This window comes from Chanos chanos, chromosome 1 (genome assembly GCF_902362185.1).
Source record: "Chanos chanos chromosome 1, fChaCha1.1, whole genome shotgun sequence".
In the NCBI taxonomy this organism is placed as follows: Eukaryota; Metazoa; Chordata; class Actinopteri; order Gonorynchiformes; family Chanidae; genus Chanos; species Chanos chanos.
In genome coordinates this window covers 13,572,126-13,593,888 of record NC_044495.1, presented here as the reverse complement: position 1 = coordinate 13,593,888, position 21,763 = coordinate 13,572,126, and the positions used below count along the sequence as shown (strand labels likewise).

General features: G+C 38.0%; 2 protein-coding genes across 3 annotated transcripts; one reads left to right on the top strand and one right to left on the bottom strand.

The window, feature by feature from the left end:
- Nucleotides 1–1,065: 1,065 nt before the first annotated feature.
- On the bottom strand, nt 1,066–8,168 carry afg1la (AFG1 like ATPase a). The gene is made up of 13 exons (XM_030782797.1): nt 8,060–8,168; nt 7,464–7,678; nt 7,153–7,204; nt 6,915–7,016; nt 6,541–6,671; nt 6,069–6,168; nt 5,364–5,422; nt 5,048–5,130; nt 4,354–4,424; nt 3,945–4,045; nt 3,688–3,828; nt 3,490–3,597; nt 1,066–2,018 (listed from the first exon to the last, which is right to left on the bottom strand). The coding sequence occupies exons 1-13, from the start codon at nt 8,166–8,168 to the stop codon at nt 1,890–1,892; spliced, it is 1,401 nt and encodes a 466-aa protein (XP_030638657.1). The 3' UTR covers nt 1,066–1,889.
- Nucleotides 8,169–19,261: 11,093 nt separating this feature from the next.
- vsnl1b (visinin-like 1b) lies at nt 19,262–20,486 on the top strand. 2 transcript variants are annotated; one of them, XM_030772819.1, is made up of 3 exons: nt 19,262–19,423; nt 19,664–19,879; nt 20,289–20,486. In XM_030772819.1, the coding sequence occupies exons 1-3, from the start codon at nt 19,262–19,264 to the stop codon at nt 20,484–20,486; spliced, it is 576 nt and encodes a 191-aa protein (XP_030628679.1). The 2 variants fall into 2 exon arrangements, with proteins under 2 accessions (XP_030628679.1, XP_030628688.1); XM_030772828.1 differs by lacking the exon at nt 19,664–19,879.
- The last annotated feature ends 1,277 nt before the right edge of the window (nt 20,487–21,763 follow it).

The following is a 21,763-nucleotide window of genomic DNA, read 5'->3' as shown; positions in this document are numbered from 1 at the left end:
GTCTGACACTTGTGATCAAAATTTAAAAAATTATAAATGATGACTAAAAAGTAACATGTAGCTGCAGCTGGGAAATCTATTGTACGTTGCCAACTTCATACATTTTGTATCCAGTTTTGCAGCAATAGTAACTGCGTAACCTTATTCCTGGAGCACAATGTTTAGTTTTCTACCTCCACGTGTCTTTCCTGACCTCTCGTACGATCTCAGTCTCAGCAACACAAAATAAAACGACAAAAATCTTCCTCTGTTGTTTCAATGACAAAGATGTGATGTGGAGCTTGGCGAGAGCCAACCGATAGGGTTAGCAACTCGACCAAATCTTCTTTATTACAATGAAAACATCTCTTACCAAGCTGCCCGGGCTGTTGCAGTTTTTAGAAACAACGCAAGATGGAAAATACAATTAAAGCAAATCATTATTTGGCGTACATTATTTCCAAATGCAGCTGCCATCTTGACAATATCTTTTCGATTCCTTTTAATGCACGCAGAACGGAACGAGTAGGAGCCCCTTTTCCTCTCTTCCAACCAAGCAAATAACCATCAAAATTATTTCGCATCAGTTACTCAAGTCATTACTCTGATATCGAAACACTAAATTAGCCGGGCCCAAAATGAATTTGAATTATTGCAACTCATATCTCCCTCCATTAGCCCTTCGTCTTGTGGCTCGATTTGCACCGCGCATCCTAGGCGATCCGATGCAGCCAGCACTCGCTCATGCGCCGATATGATGAGCTCTGCAGTCACAGGAAAAAATGCCAAGACCTGCCCCCTGGATTCCACTGGTGGGATTGCCTTTTAAAGTGACCCCTTCTCACCGCTTGGGACATACTTCAACAAAGCATAACAAGAACACCCTGTTTTAGAGGCATCTGTGAAACCAAGCATTTGGGACAATTAGCAGATAGGGAAATATGTGAGGGCCAAATTCAAGGGGATCTGCTTGTGTTAGAACCTTAGGGTGAACTACTGGTGTTTTTAAGAAGTTTACAGGGATTTCTATTTATTACTTACAAAATACCCTAGTGTCAACTGAGAATGTAAATAGCAATACCGCTTTTATTTCACACGTCTTCCTTTCCAAAACCTTCAGGGTGGTATAATGAAAGTTAAAAACCTGTGCCCAATTCACAGTGGTCCAGCTGCTCAAGTGATCTAGGCACCGCATTTTGATCAAACAAAACAGACACTTCAGAAAATACACTATTAGTTATAATCAGCTAAACAATACCACAAACAAAATAGATAGAAGTGTTTTACCACTGTCCAGCAAAATATGGAACAGTTACTCCAGAGTCAAGCAACCAGCTTCTGCACCAGTTCAACTCTGGTCCCTCCCATTAGTCTTTAGGGTAAATTCACTTTAAATTAAAACCAGGCAGAAGCATAACAAGGGAATGTGACTGTTACAGAAGTAACAGTTGGTTAACAGCACATTAAATCAAAGTAATCCATTTAATAATTTTTTTTTGAAATAGAGCATTTGCCTGCATTTTGAATATATTGTAAGAAGAAATTTGCTGTCATTGATAGACAAAGTTTAAAAACATACACCTCAAGATTTTAAAATACATTTTTATAGAGGCATTTGGATTTAAATCACCTTGGCACGGTCACACCAGACAGACCACCTTCCACCAAAACTCAAATACCTTAACAGCCATCAGCTCAGAGAGGCTTTGCGTTCTGCTTCTTTGTGCATGATAGTAATTCATAAAGTGCATGAGCATACAATTAAGTATGGATCACAATATTGTTCATAAATACTGTTTTTAAATATTGCAACTGGAGGTGATCCCGATGCCTCACTGAACACTGAGGTCTTGTACAGTCTTATAGATAGTGAGATGCTGTCTCTTGTAGATGTAGCGTGTGAAGATGAGCTACGTGCAGCTCCTGTCTCCTTCAATCCAGTATTCCTCCGTCTGCATCTCTGTGAGTCGGGACACTGTCCTTTGGAAGGCGAAAATCTCCTCTTCTCCTGTGAAGATCGACAGTGAGCTGGCAGCATCCTGGTGCGGACGAGAAGAAAACAAAAAATGACATGAAATCATGTGGAAGTCAATAAAAACAGACAGAATATACTCCATTGTTCTCCAAGGGAACTTTTACAAGTCTGTGTTGAAAGTGGTAGCGCTCCTTTTAAAGGGCCGAAAGATAGTCATGGTTTTGCTCCAGTCGTATTATAAAAAAAAATTTGACTTGGCTACTCATGCTACTCCTGATAAGCCCCTGTATCGGTACAATCAGGTGTTAGATTAAGATCAGGACAAAGCCCTGCATGAGTGTAGTCTAACAATTAGCTTACCTACCCCTGTCTCCATAGCAACAATTCATGGTGTGAGCAATAATCACAAACATAATAATATCACAAAGTCAAAACTGTTACACGATACAAAAAATACACCATATAGCTAAAAGCAATGATTTTGTGCTCCTGGAAGGCAAAGAACCAAAAATAGCTATATATGGGGTGTCCTGGACTTATGACATGCACTGCAGTTTTGTGTTCATTTCAAAACCAGAAGTCAGAGGCTAACTGTAAGTTGTGGAAACATAATATACGGTGATGTGAAAAGAAAGTACAACCTCTTTCAATTCTACAGTTTCATATATACGGACATAACTACCATCTGGTCCTTACTAGGTCCTAAAATTAGGTACATCTCACCTCAGGTGACAAACGACACATAACAGATTCCACTATGTCATTACTTATTTAACAGAATATAAGCTAATGTGCAGAAGCCATGTGTGAATAAGTAAGCACACCCCACGATTCAGTAGCTTGTAGAGGCGCCATCGTTAGCACTGACTTGACTGTTTTCTGTGTGAATCCATCAGTCTATTACATTGTTTTTGAGGAAATGTAGCCCATTCTTCCTTACGATATTGTATTAGTTCACTGATGTTGAGAGAACGTTCTTTTATGCACAGCTCACTTAAAGTTCCGTCGAATCATCTCAATGCAGACGAGGTCTGGACTTTGCCCTGGCCATTCGCAGACCTTGATCTTCCCAGACTGATTGAGCAGAAACAATTGATCCTCTGAGATCACTGCTGATGTCTTTTCTCATGGTGTTAACACAAACCTGAATGCTCCACAACACCAAAGTGCCAAAAGGTTGGCTTTTACAGAGGTAATCACACTTCCTGATGATAAACTAATCAAGCGCATTTAATTTGCAGCACTTGGCTGCTAAATACCTTCCTGATTCACATGGAAACACTAAAGGAGTATCCCTCCCCCCCTACATGGCTTCGGCATTTTGCTGAGTAAATAAAAACGTAGTGAATTCTCCCATGTGTTGTGTGTTATCTGAGGCTAGATTTGTCTAATTTTAGAAGCTGGTGAGGACCAGATGACACTTATTTATGCCCTGATATATCAAAACATTTCACTGAAAGAAGGTGTGTTTTCTTTTTCACATCACTGTAAACAGAGGAATTCTAGGTCACTGGTCCTAAATGGCAAGGTCTTACCCTCTTTAATCCTAAATCATCAATAAGAATGTGACTCTCATCCTCATGGTGGCCCTCCTGAGTGAAAAGATTATCCAGTGGAGCCTCTGCCAGTATCACAACTCGTACCTGTGAGTAAATGGGACAGAACATGAAGACTTCTCTTTCATGCCGATCGACTTTAACAGACTTAACAGGACGGTGCAGTTTATGGTTTACCTTATGGTCATACAATGCGTCAATGAGTGTGATGAAGCGCCTAGCTTGGGTCTTCTTATTCAGAGTGAGTATGGGAATGTTCCGGATAAACACAGTGTCAAACACTCTGGACATCTCCAAGTAATCACTGGCTCCCAGAGGCTGATAATAAAACAGACCAATAGAGTAAAGTTACTCAGACATACTCCGTTAAGCAAAACTGAGGCTTCTCTACAAGTTTAAGAGACACAACTTAGCGAGAGGAGGCTATAACATACTCTGTCACAGAGTTCCTCAAAAGTGCAGTCCGCTATGGTCCCACAAGCCTTGTTCAGCTTCAGCTTCCTGCCGTGCACATTGAGAATCCTCTGCCTTGTTACTAAAGCAAAAAACAAAACCCATTGATATACCCACTAGACAACACAACTGGAATATCAGGGAATAGTATCAGAATTAATACGTGTTTGTTTCCTGTGTAACTTCAGTATTCTGAAACATTGTCAATATTGCTATTGCTTTTTCCAAGCATTAACTGAGTTAAAAAAAAAAAAAAAGTTTATCTTTACTCAGATTTCAGTCTAACATTTGCTCTGTTGAAACTATGCACTGCAAAAATGAACTGCAAACAACCACTGTTCTGTTCTCTAGAATAGAAAGCAATTAAAAAGAGATGAAAGAAAATTTTACTGTCATTCTGTTTGAATGCCATTTCATCAAACAGCTTGTTCAAAGTTTCCTCCACATTTGCTTCACTTGTGCTAGACAAAGAAAGGGAATACCACAATCTGAATGAGGACTCATGTACTGTAACCCTTGCTTAACATGTAGCTATCTGATTTCCAGAACTATTCCAGAACCATAATTCCAGACATTCATTCTGATTACATATCATATCACCTACATTACATACAAGAGTCTTGTACCATAGAAACTGCACATCACAATATAAAAGAAAATAAACTATAAGAGTGTTTTGCAGCAAAAATAAGTTACTTCATGTGTCAACTGTAGCATAATGGAATTAAAATATTTCACAGCCACAAGAGAAAGAAAGTAGTACAGAAATAAACAAAGTACCAATACAAATACTAGTTTTACCCCTTTAGACTTTTTACCTCAATGTGGGAAAGAAGAGTCAATACAGACAGATTTCTAATGATGTAACACAGACCAGTATAGGATCATATGATAAGGCCAATCACTGATTGGAGAGCATAGTCTAAAAAATTACCACTTTTCACCCTTTGAAAACAACAACAACAACAAAAAAACATGTGGTACAGAGACTATACAGCATTATGTGAAGAAAAATAGGCAAGGCATTCTATCGATAATGTAGATGTATAAATGTCTGTAAAGAAAAACGCTCTTCTCCACTCACAGGTAGAAAAGTTTTCCGGCAGCCGGGCGATTTCTTCTGCGATAATCTATCCCGGAGTCTAGGCGTAGTGTCTGGCAATACTCCTGTAAAAAACAAACAAAAAATACCACAAGCATTACAAACAACACTTGTTTTACAGACTTAACTAGCATAGATGACCAAGGACCTATAAGCGTTGTGGAGACAACGGAAGAGAATGAGAAAACTAAGGTTTATGTAATGGAGAACTACAGTGTCATTATGATGTCACTTTAACTTCAGACACAAACTTAACTTTAGAGTGTTGTAACAGTCTTCTACTGATCCATCCCTTTACCTTCAATACAGCGATGAATGGCACAAAGTTTGCCCTCTGTAATCCATTCTTGTACAAATCTGTAAAATATGGGTTACGTCTTAAATGCTCAGTTCACAATGATACAAATTGCTTCGTGATCAGGATAAACTGAGAAAGTTTATATAAACTTTGTTCAAAGCACAAAATGTGTCTAGGACTTGCTGGTACAAACAAGATGTTATTGATATGTCTTGAAAATGTGCATCTTTGTTATATATTCACCATTACCTTATTACTTTAATATAAGGGTAGAAACTGTATGAACTTTTATACTTGTTGTGATAGATGATTTTCAAGACGTTAACAATCAGCTGGAAAGAACGGGAGTGTAAGGCAATGGTCTGGCTACTTTGAATCTTATTACTTCTGTTGCTTCCAGTTTAATGGACCATCTTGAAACTGATGTAAAACATCTTCTGGAATGCATGTAATTCCCCTTAAGTTATTTTAAGGTAAGGAATCAATGATGACAAAAAAAATCGTACCTGTCCTTTAAGATAGAACCCCAGAAATTATACATCTAATTGTTTAGTCTTACATGTGTCAGACAAACCTCTGTATTTTCAACGACAGGCTGAAAAGAGTTGCAGACATTTGCTGGTGTGTATAACACATTTTCTGGAACTGTGGTCTATGCCTGGGGAATGCAGAAAACTTAACTAGATAATATTTTCTGTAACTCACCTTCGGGGGGTCGGTTGGATGTGGCTACAACCACAACCCCGTTCAGGAAGAGGTTCTCAAACAGCTGCTTTAGAATCATGGCATCTGCAATGTCGGTCACCTGCGTGGGAAAGAATTTTAAAAAGGTAGCGAGATCTTCAGCTGGTTAAATGCAAAAACTGAAATACAGTCAATGGATTTGAAATCAGAAAAGTTAAAGATGAAAGTGAGGAATATCATGACTTAATTTACATCAAGACAAATCAACACAAATATAAATAAATACTCTAAATTTTGATTTTGTACAAGGATGAAAATGAAATGAGTAACATTATTATATACCTTCAAAAAATACAGGATGTTAACAAGTTTAATATAATTTACTGGTCAATCTGCCTGTGATTTCTCATAGCAAAGATGAGCCAGACAATGAAAACATTACTGCACTTTTTGTTGTGAGAGTAATATAATTTTGTAGCACAAATTTTTTCACCTGAAATTCATCAAAGCACAAAAGACAGGCTTCCTCACTGATCTCCTCAGCCACAGGCGCAATAGGGTCGTAGGACTTTGCCATTTTCCCAGCCTTACGCTTGGGCAAGCTCTGCTTCAACCTATGGATCCCTGAAGTTGAAAAAAAAAAAAAACCACGTAAGAGATAAGAACATTTCATTTAAGACATTTTTCAGAGAGAAAATGCATTTCTTATTCAACTACCAAGAACTCTGTTACACAATCACATAGCACATTTTGTACTCTTAGTATATTGTGAAGGAAAAACGTTTTGCAAAAGGTGATTCGATAAAGTTCTCTTTGAGCTTATGATGCAAGTTCTTTACAGAACTTTTTTTGGAAGTTGAGACTCACGTTTGTGCACGTCTATCATGAATCCATGAAAATGGACCCTCTTTTTCTTTGCAGTTTCAACGTGTTCATAAAACATATCCATTACCATAGTTTTACCGGTGCCTGCAGAATAGATGGAACATATTTTTTTCAAGTCAGTTCCTTCAATACTCATTTAGGTATTAAAAATATTATAGTTAATATTTTGTCCATTAATACAACACATAAGTTGTGATTAACAAAATGCTTTAGCACTTACCCACATCACCATAGATATAAACACCTTTAGGTGGTTTTGGCTTAGAAAAAAACTGCAACAATAAGAAAATACACCTTATAAGACAAATTATCCTGAGTATCTCAAAAGAAAAAGCAGTGCTCACACACTGATGGTTTATTGACCTCTTACAGGGTTATCACATCTACCAGAATAAACACTCTACACACAATTACCTAAAGCAAGCAAAGAGATTTGAGAGAAAATACTCTCAGAAAATGTCAGGAGGACTCCAGCTCAAGAGGCTGAACTTGGGAAGGTCTCCCTAAATGTAACACCACAATCAGTCTCACCTTCGACAAGAAGGAAGAAGGTTGGTTGGTATAACCCTTGAGGGTATGTTGCATTTGATCCAGCTTTTGAAGGACAGATCTTTGCTGCTGATCCTCACGTAGTACGCCGTTCTGAACAAGACTGTCGTAGTGTTCGAGGGGTCCACTGAAGGTGGGATTGGGAGTGCTTGTGGCATGTTCCTCAAGGGACTGAGAGAGGACACCCGTAGACAATTCTGAAAATGAAGGGTGATATGTATTTGTAAAAACATTCATCTAGAATACAGTGACCTCAATGTCTCACATTACACAAAACCGGCTACAGAACCACTTCATTAGGGACTTCAATAAATAACACAATTCGCATAGGGTTACGGCAAGACTACTGTTTATGAAACTCAACCTTGACAAACGAGATAGGTGGTCAAGTCAGTCTGACATGAACTGTGTACCGACACAAGTGTGATTCCCAATACAACACTCACAAGTTGACCGTCTTAAAAGCCATTCTGGGCAAGTTCATTCAAGCTAAGTGGTTAGCCGGACAAGGAAGCTTCGTATGTTATACTATCTTTTGTATTTTTTATCGAATAAAGGTTATCTAAAGAAGAGCTCACCTCGCCGGACTACACTGGTGACATTAAATAATTTTGCTGTCGAGAGAAACGTATCGTTAATCAAAAAACGAAAACTGAGCGCAGCCAAGGGCGCTCTACATGTAGCCATCTTCATACAAACTCTCATAACTTTATTGACACTGCAGGAACAACAATGCAAACATTGGGTACGTTCAGAAGCCTCAAAACTACGCGGTCAGTGCAATGCAATGATGGGTCGTGCAGGTGCGAGTCATAACGCAAGTATTCCGACAGAATTCACATTACATTATTTGTGATGCCGTGGTCTTTTCGTTTGAGTTGAGAAATCGTTCACTCTGCCTTGCTCTTTGACGCCAACAATACCATTCCCGATCTCATCGTCAGATAAAATTGGATTTTGATATTTAGGATACCAGCATATAGTGTAAGACACGGTAGGCACCTCAAGCCTTCCCACTAATTTAAATATGACTGTGTCTGTATACAGCTTTGGTTTGTTTTTACTGTGTAATGTAAATATAAATTATACGTGAATTTATCGAAACAGTACAACATTTAATCTGATATGAAGGGGCATTAAGAGTATTTATCTCTTGTACTTTATTTTTAAATAAAGATAGAACCATGATAGAGAGACTCCAGTAAAAGTACGATCCACCCCTTAAAAACAACTTGCGTCCAAATCTTCATCATTTCGGGGTTTTAATGTACTCAGGTTTTCAGCCGTACAAGATGACAATCCCTACTGCAATTAATAAAACACACCTATTAACATGTGTAAATTTTACAATTTAATACTGTCGTTAAAGTCAATCAAACAATTGTCTATCACTGCTTTTTAACGAGAAGAAGGAATGGCTAATAAATGTAAAGTGTATTAAAGGGCAACCACAATCATTAATTATGTCGATGTATTGTGGACATACTGTACCTACTTTATCTTTTGAAAATCTCCATTCATACACATAGGTTAGCAGACTGACTTGCAGCAGGCTAGCGTTAGCTCCACTTATACTGGCGATAACGTGTATGCCAGTGCAAGGATTACACTAACAGGCCTATGAACTAGGCATACGAGTACACACGACCTTGCACCAGTTTGTGTACATCCGCATCAGTTAGATCCTACTGCAGCGATGCTTAAAGTAAAAGCAGTGGTATTTCCACACGCGCCCCAGTAGATTACCACCTAAAAAGACAAAGATGAATAAACAATGGTTTATATTAAATGAAACAAGTAACGATAGCTGTCAACAGAAGTGTACTGCAGGAAAAAAATATAATTTCTTCATAGATAGATGCAGCGGGTAGACAGGACAGTTGCTCATTTTGTTTATAGTCAGAGTACAAATTCTCCAGTATAATACTTAAATACAAAAATGAAGTACTTTTAATTCAACATTGACCACCCCTGCTGATATAATATACAGTTCGAAATACAAAGATCTGGAGTAGAAGAGAAAACCTAAGGTCATGATCAGAATTATTTTAGATTGCATCAACTAATTACTTAATCTAGAGCTCCTCAGTGTAAAAGAAAAGGTTGGAACTCATTTAAGATGTAGCACTCTTAAACACCTCCTGACTGTCATACACACACACACACACACACACGCACACACACACGCATGCATGCACACATGCATGCACACACACACACACACACACACACACACAGAGGGAACATGAATACTGTAAGTCAGTGCAACCAGCAAAGAGTGATAGATAGTGCCTTAGTTTTATATGCCTGTTACTATGACAACAGAGGACCTAGACCTAGTTCCTAGACCAGCACACACTGTGTCACAGTGTTACTGTGGAGTCCACCTTGTAGGGAGATTCTGTAGTGCTGGTTAAACAAATCCAGGAGAGAAATACACTACGCACAGATACAGCATTACTGGGGAGTCTTTTGATGTGTAGGACATTTCTGAATAGTCTTGGTTTCGTTTACCGTGTGCCTTCTTTAAATGTCTTCTTGAACAAAAGGTAGGTCACAGGACGCACATAATTTTTTTCTGTCATACTGGGCTTACCTAGTTTACCCTTTATGGAAATCAATGCAGCCTATTTACTGTGTTTATTAACGGGATGTTCTGCACTAAGCTTTTATCTGTGAGAGTCATTGCTTGTGGCAGCTTAACACAGTATTTGGGGCTGTATGATGCTGAAAGCTGTGAATGTTAAGGGTAATTCATCTGTGTGTAACCACAGCAATGAGAGTTTTCCTCCCCACTCTCCCACTGCTGAATGCATTAGTCTAATGAGATGTCTGCAGCTTGTGAACCATGCACTAGGATAGAGTTTATGTGTCCTAAAGAACCAGAGGGGAGTTATGGTTTTCCAGAGCCAATGAAGAATTACTTTCATTGCCCTGTCCTTCAGGGACAACATGGGAACTAACCTGGTTTAAAGGGGAGATCAGGTAACGTAACCTGTGGCAACTGGTATAGCTCAGCTCATAAACACCAGAGGGGAGACGGTAGAGGCAGTGAGAAAGGAACAGCTACTGGGGGATTTGAGAGGATAAGTACATGTAGTGATTGAATTTTTGGATCATCATTCAGGATTATGTACTGTATGCACTCTGATATTATCTTGTGCAGTGTATTCTTAAGACTGTATTTTATATGTCCTGTGTATTTCTCTTCTTTAAAAATTTGTTTGCAGGTTTTTGTCTGAAGAGCTCACAGTACAAAAAAAAAAACCAGTAGATACCTCAGTGAAATTTACATTTGAATAGGTTGAATAAGTTTTAATTCCAACCATTTTAAAGTAAAAGAAATGCATCATGCAGATCCCTAATGCCTTTGCATTAGAAAAAAGAAGTAAATTAGTAGATTGCCAGAACATATATACATATGTAGATAGATAGATAGATAATGTAACTCTGAACTAGGATATTCCACATAAAGAGCAATATCATGAGTGTCCCTGGTTTCCTCAGATCTGATGAGTGTTTTTGCAGAATCATCATGTGAGACAATCAGTAATAGTGACATGCAACAACAGAGTACAGCTCTCTCACTCATGCCTGGTTAGACAGGGAAGGTATGGGGTCCTAAGTGAGGGAGACCTCCTCTCCACAGAGCCACTAAGATACATTTCCTCAGCCATTACCCAACTTAAAGACTCCCAACAAATAGGAAAGAAACATGTTTTTGTCTCACAGGTAACTCCAGTTTTTTGGTCTTGTATAATCTCACACCTATCTTAATTCAGTACATTTTCTGAGTAAATATATATATAACTTATGTAAGAACCTTCTCTCGGTACATTTTAACCATAATCATATGAAAGTATTTGCATGCCATTGTGTCTAATACACGAGCAGGGACATTGTTAGAACAGTGTACTGAATGTGACTAAACTGATTTACAGCTTGAGAAACCCCATGAAAAATGGTTTAGCACCATCCTGACTTGTGATTACTGTGTCATTTTCTGAAATTCAGTGTCTTAATTGCATGGCTTAAGCGCTGAAGAAGGTGTTTTTCCACTCTCTGGTGGAGATGAGTCAGAATTAAATCACCTTAACCATCTCAGGAGAGCTTGTTCTAATTATTACTCAAGACTGGCCTTTAGAGAACATAGACTGCTCTTTTTTTTCCCTTTCTTGGCATCAGTACTGAGATTTTGGCATTCTTCTAATTTCCTGCTCAGTGTAGAAATACTTCCAAAAGTTCATCATTGGATTTGTATAGATAGCTGTCTTCAGAGTGACTGAGACCTTGAAGCTTTGAGATATTTACAGCAGATAAATGTGTGCTAAAGGCCTGTGTATCAGCAGCTGAAACCCAAGTCTCTTCACCAAGCAGTCCCCCAAGCCCAGGTTAAGATCAGGTCTGTTCCACAAGGTGCAGCCCTGGTCCCTCACTCCGCCATTTCTCAGGTGCCAAAAGGTACTATTAAACATATGTGTCTCAATGACTTCTGATGTCACTCTTCCTCTTTCTGACAGTTCAGTCAAGATGCAGTTATGGACTCTCTCTATATTGTGTCTATATGAGTGTATTTACCCAAAGGTTGCCTGTTGTGATGCTCTAAAAAGTAAATATCTGATGTAATACGGAATGGATGATACAGACCAAATGTCCCAGTGTTGCAATAACTCTAGGAGTTAATGTGGAGCATTGTAGGACAACATAAACCAGGGGAACACAGCTTAAGCCTCAGAGTCCATATACCCTTCTTGGATTTTGTTTGCACTACCTACAACAGGTATCTGATTGGCCGAGGGATATTTAGCTACATTTGTTTCACAGATGTAAATCAACCATTGACCGTGGGGCTATGTCAAAAGGCAGCAGGACTCTGAGCCTCAAGGGCTAGACTTGAGCATCCATGTTATAAAGAGTCTCAGAGTAAATTTGCCACTGACAAATTTGATGCACAGTTTGGTTTGTGTAAGACCTGTTTAAGGTTTAAATGATATAATACAACAGCCTAAGCCCCTAACCATATGGTATACATATTAGGGGGTGGTTGGCGTATAGTTTATCCAGCTCTTTACAGCCATTTTGATATTTTGGATTATCCTATTTTTCAAATGCAGTCTGTATATATATCGGTAAGCAAGCAGACACTGCTCCTAATCTGGACTGGAAGAGAACAACAGCTTTCAGTTCATTTCAGGCCTAATTTGCCCTGAGTCGAGCTCCAGCAGGCAGTTTAAAGTTGTATTGACAGTGCTTTCCAGCTGCTTTCTCTGTTTTAGACACTTTCTCTAGGAACTAATACCTTTTAAGTTTGCCTGTGGTGAACAGCATTGGCTATGTACTATGCTTTCTGAGGACGTTGTGTCAAAGCCCAGACTGTGAGAACATCTTCAGTGATTAGGCCGTCATACAACACAATGATCCTTCCTACAACTCTGAGAGCATACCTCCTTCAGGTATGCACAAAATGCGTTAAAAGTTGCAAATGTCTGTTCCTTTGGCCAAATTAATTACTAAATTATCAAATTAATTACAGTGTTTAAAGCGTTTAGTTGATTGGACAAGAGAGTGCATACCAGTGCATATTAGTCTCATAATACTGGGTAATACTGTGAGTAGCAATATCCTCCAGCTGAGACCCTTTGGCCTCTTCTTTAGCTGAATCATCTGCATCCAAAACTTACTTGGTCAAAACTTCAGATGTAAAGTTATACTCTGTGGACCTAAGCAGTACAGCCCTCAGTTGCATACAGTCATCCTACCCTCCAAAAAACCTCCTGTGGGTTTGGTTCTTGGCAGGAGTGCTCCAACAATTCAGCAACTATAGGAAGACCTCTAGGCCAAGTGATTTCCAAGTGGGGAACAGAGAAGGTACAAGTAAAGCCCTGACCTCAAATGAAGAGCCCATTATAAGTTTGTTAGATTGTTTACAAGAGCTCAAGAGTATGATATTGGGCTTTGTAACACTATAAAAATTAGGAATGGACACTTAATTTAGGATTTGTACTAAATGTAAAGGCTCTGCTTCAATTAGAATTTTGGATCTGACTCCCATCTGGCATCTGCCCATCTGGCAGTAAGTGATTTGTTAGATTGAGAGAATTTGTTTGATTTACACTAAATGAAATTCACTTCCTGTCATTTAGACATGAATTCAAATTTTAAATCATGTAGGTTCAAATTCAAAGTGGTGAACTGAGTTTCAAAATTTCAGTTCCAAAATTCTGAATTGAGCACAAACCTACAGCACATGCACATATCCACTTATACTTGATCACGTCTAACTGAAGTCCCACAGCCCTGAGCTCCTGCTCTAAGGGGAAAACTCCTCTTGAATTTTCCCCAAGAACCACACAAGCAGAAACCTCCCCAGTGTAATGATCCAGCTACATGATTTGTGGAGGATATAGTCTGGTTCATCAATGATGTGGATGCACACACCTTTAGACCCCTCATCAAAGTGTTTAGGAAGCATGTAGCCCATGGGCAAAGATAAAATGAATCAATTACTCTTCAATATTTTATTTACCCTAATAGATATAATTCTAATCCTGAGAGTCACAGCATACAGCATTTGTTTAATTCATTGCCACATAGTCTCTTTTGTCTGTTAAATACTCCAATGCTTTCTCTTTGCCGTTATTTGATTTTTTCCCTTTCTTTCAGGAAATTGACAGAGACGCCTTGCTCCTTATGAAGAGTGATTTGATTATGAAATACTTTGGACTGAAGCTAGGGCAGGCCCTAAATCTCTGCTTCCTTATTGTATACTGACAAACTTAAACAAATCAAATCCTGAGGTTATCTGAATGATGTCATCAACTCTACAGGAGTTTTTGCTGTCCTGTATCCAGCTAAAATAACAATGTAAATCTACTGATTCCTTAACCATTTAAGTTGTCAATACTTTATAAAGTTGTTCAACCTTATAATCACTTTCATATTATTTTGCCCAAATCAGTACACAATTTTGTGTTAAGAGGTGTATTTAAAGACATTTTAGACAGAAATGGTAACAAGTCACATAAGAACATGAAAACAAGAACATGAAAGAACATGAAAATCCTTGTGACAGGAAAAAGGTCAAGGTTTTTACCATTATAGTGCTTCTTCTATCAGTGAATTGGTGCATGTCTATCAAGAACAATAAGCAATACATATTGTAAACTCATAAATTAGGTCACTAAAAAGTGTTAAATACATTCAAGTGTTTAATGTAGTGAAAGTGTTAATGTAATGTATTTAATACTTTGACAGTGTCAATTAGATCTATACATATCCACCATGGCACTAAAACAGTGTTTCTTTTTCACATTTTTGACAGTCATGTCAAACAACATGTATAAAAGGTCATGCTGTTTTCCTTTTGAATTTGATCATTACAATTACATTAGCATCAGCTTACTTTGGATATAAATGTGTATTCATGCCTAATGTTTTGTATTTCTAATTGTTTTCCTATGTATAAAATCTCTCTGACTGATTGTATTGTGTTTTTCTTCCATCAGCGCTGAATGCCTGACCTGATTTTATTGTGGAAATCTTTGGACAATCTTGACTAGTCTAACTTTGCAAACATGCCATGATGTGATACTTTTGAACAGTCAGTATGACTGTAGATTAAGTGTGACAGTGTTGAAACCAAACAGTTTTTAAAAACAGAACAATGAATGCGTGAAATTTACCATGTCACATTTACAGACGATTTATAATATTCATTGATTATGAATGAACTTCTTAAATGTCTGTCTGTATAAGGACACGTGAAATCATGAAACTATTATAAGAAAAAAATGGTAATTTGTTAAAAGATTGTTGGTAGGCTGAGAGTCATTATCTCTGAATAAAACTACTGCTGGGATTTTTCTGTACCACTGCTTCCCCTCCCTAGTTTGTCCCCACATACATATCATTGTTGGTTTAGCTCATCTCCTGCGAATCAGATCCAGCTTACAACTAATTATCAATCCTGTAATAAAATGAAGCAGTTGTGCCAGTGCAGGGGCAATGCAAGAATTGTTGACAACATGATCTTCAAAGGAATGGATTGATAAGCAATATTCTGAGCTGGTGTAGTCTGTAAGGGGGAATCCTGCAGATGCTCTTTTGATATCATGTTGGGACATAGTTTGAAAACATGCATTTAGAATTTGAGTGTAGAGACTTAATTACAACTACAGTACAGCAAAAATAATAATCATTTGTAATTATTAGATATAATGACCAAAACAACTGTAGTGTGCTCATTCTGCTTTAAATTCTCGAGTGATCAGTCTCTGCTGCAGCACCGACTGGCTGATTGAATTTTCAAGCACTGTTAGACCATTCTGAACTATTCCTAAATCAATTTACGTCGTGGTTTAATTGTTTTTAAAATGTGTATACTGGAAGACAGATTTTGCTGTGATGAAGAGAATGCTGAAATTATTTATTCTTTTATTATCTCATGCGATTGATTGATCAGTAATAACCTCCTGATTCGCATTATATACTTGTATGCTTATATACTAAAACATAACAGTAGCCAGTGCTTTATGTTTATTGACTCAGGGACCTAAGCTACGGGGTGGAAACGTGAAATTTGCGCAAACTCATACAATACACCACGGCTCTCTGACACACTGTTGCAATAGTCATTTCGTGATGCCCGCTGTATGACGCCGAGTGTCTAGCGTCGCATAGCTCCGACTCTTAAGACGGGAGTGGGATCGGTCCCTGCTGCGTGTCAGCTGGAATTGCATTCAAAGATTGTTTGGGTTTCAAAAAGGGCGTAAAGAGAGAGGGAAACAGGAATTTCTGTTCCGGCACGCGCGAACCTTAAAGATTCTGACCATTTTAATTAGCCTTCCATCACCACACATTTTCATTAGCGTCACTCAGATTATTGTAAGGTAAGAGAAATTTGCCTCTGTCTGGGGCTGTCATTGCTTTCAATTGTGTTTTATTCTTTTCCCGCAAATTATAGAATGGTATGTTTTTTAACTGAGTAAATTCATATGATACATCAGTTCTTGTAGCGCCGTGAGCGGATGACACAGTGAATGGACGGATGAATGAATGAAATTACGAATGTTCATATATCACTGCATTGAATGGCCTGATTTCCGTATCTAATTTGAGACATTGGACGATGCGTTAATGTTTTATGTAGAAATGTATTCGAATGTACTCGAACTGGGCAACCTATGTGCTTATTCAGATATGATAATATTGTTTTGGGTTTGATTCGAATTTAGAATATTTAGCCCATACTACAATATGACACACATCATGCAGATTCGTGTATCTCCTGTTCTACTCCTGTGACACCTAGCTTTATTTTCTTTTGGTGCTTATGTAACATTATTATTAAATTTAGCAGGTGTCTAAGGGTCCCCAGCGGAGAGATAGTGTTGTTTTAAGTTAGGTGCAGTGCCATAGACGAATGCGACTGCGTCGTCTCCTGCAGACCATGTCGGAATGCTCTCAATAAAACCTCAAGAACTGTTTTATGTACACAGCCTTAACAGTACTACATATGTAGCGACTGATTGGGTGGTGCTTTACTTCAGCATATTTTCATAATCAAAATTTCCTTTCGAGATTTCGTGGGACGATATTGTAACCGTAGGATAACATCTTGCAGTTTTCTCTCACCCAATGCTATTGTGGTCTTCCTGGGGTAAACTCATGGATTTGAAATCTTGCGTTTACCATTCAGTATCTTGCACTGCCTCTTGATGGGTCCCATTCTCAAGGTCATTCGCTGAACGATTGGAGCTTGAAGGAGCCGTTCGCGTTGTTACATAACGACCTGACTCTTTAGTTAACTGAACAGCCTAATTTAATATCTTTTTGGTTTCCACTAAGTCTGCCAATCTTATCTTCAAATGCAACCGTGAGAATCGATAGTTTTTCGCTATATCGCTTTCCCACTGCTTTCACAAATGATTCCCAGAACTGGATGTACCCAAATCTAGACAATAAAACGGTTTGACAAATGATTATGAACATAATACTTGGGAGCACAACCCCCTCGCAATCCGCGCTCCATTTGCGCACATTATCACATCATACCTTATGTGCACTATGAGTCTTTTAATAAAGCCACGTAATTTTAATAACCACCACCTTAACTTGGCCTACTGAAATGGTCTGATGAATCCATTAGGTTTCTATTTTATTTTATCTTATTTTATTTTATCTTATTTTTTAAAATGCAGGTCTTATCGCTGTAATCAGGGTTCGTACAGTAAAATGTAATCTACTGTGATGTCCTCTTGATATTGGCAAAGAAAGTAAAAAGTAGTTTAACTAACAGTTAAGCTACAGTGAGCCAGATTATACCTGTGATACATTCTGTAAAGGCTAGTCATGATATTCCACTGATACCATTTGTCAGCAGAGATAATATATATAAAATGTTGGCAAATGTAAAACATATTATAGGAATTTCAGTTATTTATCACTACATGTTCTAGTCCTGTTCTGTTGCTCTTTATTATGCAAAGAGCCTACTGTGTACTTTGTAATGCTAAAATGAATTATTGATGGATGGCACATATGCCCATTCTCATTATATATTGAAGTTATCTGTATTTTCAGGAATGATCTCACAGATGTCCCTCAGTTTTTTATATCTTTCTTTGGTTGTCCTGTGTAATAATACATTGTTTGTATCACTGGCAGATGCAGACATTTTTAAATGTACAAATGAAGTATTCTCATCAGTGGTACTGAAGTACAGGAATAGAATAGCAGAAAATGTTTAGACTGTTCAGTTTAGTAAATGTGAGGGAAGTGTTAACATTTTATGAAGAACGGTGCAAGTGCATTTCAGCTTCCATCTATCCTTAAGCGATTAAAAAGTCCTCCGTCTCCTCAGAGATGGGTGGGTCTAATCCTCAAGGGGCTCAGAGTTTCCTGAAGTCACCAACTCTTTTTAAGAAACCAGGTCAGATGATGAAGAATCCAATGATAACTAAGGATGTTATGTATTATATTTAAATGAGAAGCAGCTCCTCATTTGAAGGGATTCTTTGAGGAGTTCAGAAGAGGCAACACGCTTCATGTAAAAATGGATTGTATTTGCCATATGATTTGTCTGCATTAGGGATTTCAGAGTTACAGTAGTCAATCACATTTGCATTTTTTTTTCCAGTTACTGTCCACAGAAAACACAATCCTAAATAGTATATGTCTAGATGGTAGCAACATGTGCTAGACATTATGCATGATGGATGTCCCACTGTCAGAGATCTGAGTAGTATGTGAAGTCTGTCCAGACTCTGTGGTGGAAAGAGCTTAGGAGACAGAAATAGAACAGTGGCAGCTGGTGTCTAACAACACCAAATAAATTCAATCTCACATGATTCTCAAAGATGATTCTGGCAAAAACTTCAGAAGTTTGATTAAAAACAAAGAACCTGCCCTTTTTAAAACGCATTCTAGTGTGACTATAACATACCGAGCCTCAAAATCCTGTATCAAATCTTATATCAAGTCTAAGAGGGCACCTTTTGACATATTCTGTGAGAAAAATGTAAAATGATGACATGGTTTAGGTATCTTTACTAAACAAACAAAACTCAGTGAACAACAGGTTGCTTCCCAAACCATGTCACTGTGTCATTTTATATTTTTTCATAGTACATTTCAGAGTGCCCTCTTAAAGATTTGGTACGTTTTTAATGTTCAGTGTACTTGTTTATGTGGGCACAGCTTGTGTTCACCTATCTCACTGATATTTCTCATTCTTGGTATTTACAAAGTCATTGGCCTCATGTTTTTTCTTGACAGAGAACATGGGGAAACAGAACAGCAAGCTGACCCCTGAGGTGATGGAGGACCTGGTGAAAAATACAGAATTTAATGAACATGAACTCAAGCAATGGTATAAAGGCTTTCTGAAAGACTGTCCCAGTGGTAGACTCAACCTTGATGAGTTTCAACAGCTATATGTCAAGGTGAGTAAGAATCAGGAACTCTGACATCTATTACTGACATTGATGGATGGTGTACTACCTATATCCCATTGAGGAGAAGTGGTAGTTTGCTTACATTTTAAGGCTGCTAAGAACATAATTAATGAACTGATGGCTCTTTGTGAACTAATCTGGGGATTTTACCATTCAAAGCTTCACGTCCCCTTTTTCCTATCAAAACATAGTAAAGAAGTGGTTAACAAGCTGTTTTTTTCCTTGTAGTTCTTCCCTTATGGCGATGCTTCAAAGTTTGCACAACATGCATTCAGAACCTTTGATAAGAACGGGGATGGTACAATTGACTTCAGAGAGTTCATCTGTGCCCTGTCCATTACATCACGAGGTAGCTTCGAACAGAAACTCAACTGGGCCTTCAACATGTATGACCTGGATGGAGATGGAAAAATTACACGTGTAGAGATGCTAGAAATAATAGAGGTATGGAAAATAAATATCCTTTTTTCTCCCTTGGCGTTGACAGTTGTTTACAGTGATTTAAATATAACAACAAAAAGCTTGGAGATACTTTACTTGGTTTGCGCATATGTAATGCATTACTAACTTTTATAAACTCTTTATACCTTGTAATGACTATAAGCTGATCATTATACCAGCACGACGGTTGTCCATTTTGAGTCAGCTAGTATTTAGACCCACAGAAACATACAGCATGCATGTAAAGAAGGCTATGGGCTTAAAGCAAAATGTTACCTAAGCTGCTTATAGAAATGATTATTGGTGCAGCAGTAAAACATCAATTGCCTGCTTTCAAATCTGCTTCAGTCACATTTCTGTATTCCTGCAAGCATTCTTGTGACATATACTGTCTCTTTGTATGTTTGTAAAGGCTATTTACAAAATGGTTGGCACTGTGATCATGATGAAAATGAATGAGGATGGGCTGACCCCAGAGCAGCGGGTGGACAGGATCTTTAGCAAGATGGATAAGAACAACGATGACCAGATCACACTAGACGAGTTCAAAGAGGCAGCGAAGAGCGACCCGTCTATTGTATTGCTTTTGCAGTGTGACATGCAGAAGTGAGGGATAGCATGTCAGCTCACTCTGGACTAATCACACTTTATTCTTTTACCCACTCAGCCATTTCCACAAGATTAAACACAAAATATGTTTGGACTACTTTTCAATGAACTTGCTTCTTGTGGTTGAAAATCTAGTATGCATGAGAATGTTAATTGCTAAGCATTAAATTATACATACAAAATAATTACAAACTCTGCAACTACGTAAGGTGTGCAAAACTAAATAAGTCCAGTTGTTCTCATACTACCATTGATTGTGAGTCAGTGAAGTGCTCTGTAGGATTTAATTTTTAGCCTAGGTATTTAAAGTTCATGTTCATCACTGCAACTACTGTAATTTATATGGTAGTTTAAGGTAATAAATCAAAATGTCAATCTAAATGTAACAATTTCTATTCAACCAATATGTTCAACTTTGATCTTGAGGAACAAGGAGTGTAGAGAGGATCATGTAGTCTACCTCCCAAATGTGCTTGTAGTTTGGAACATAAATGTAAGTTACTTGCATGCCTGTCCTGTGTGTTCAGCCTAACATGTCCTTATTTTTGGCAACCTTGAAAAACTATAAAAGGTGGCCTTGAATCAATAAAACAGTAAAAGCAGTAATAATAACAATAATAATGTGTGGGAAATACATGTGATTTATTTACCCATTAGCTGTCCTCCTAAGGTGCATGTTTCCACCTTAATACGTACAGTGTATATTTGTACAAAATTGCTGTGAGGAACATATTAAGGCCCCGGCTATTGTCTTGGTGACACCAAGCACTTATCTGAATGTGACAGTTGTTTCTGTTCCCAGCAGTATTAAATAGAAGTAGGCACTGCGTTTCGTATTATTCTACTCTGATGCACTGCACTGATCAGGAGTCAAACCGTATCATAGATGATGAGATATTCCATCAAACCTCTCATAGATACCCTGCCCCGTCGAGGAACAAGGCTTTTGTCTGCTTGATCAAGTACACATCTCATTTGTTGTGTGCATGTATGATTGCCTGTGGATTTGTTTTCACAGTGTTGATTACGGAAAGGGCCATGTCATGCAATATTCTCATTGGTTTTTCCATGGAGGGCTTTGGCAATGCATTTGTTTTCAGCTGTATTACAGTAAGCAAATCCTCAAAAAATGTGCTTAGCATAAGAATTTCCTCTTAATGTGCTGCGTTTTTATTAAATCGTTTTTTATGAGCTAATATTTCTACTCAAGTTCTGAACCTTTAGAGTAAACACTGTTTATACAGTAACTGTGTATCAGGCATCCTTAAACCAATATGT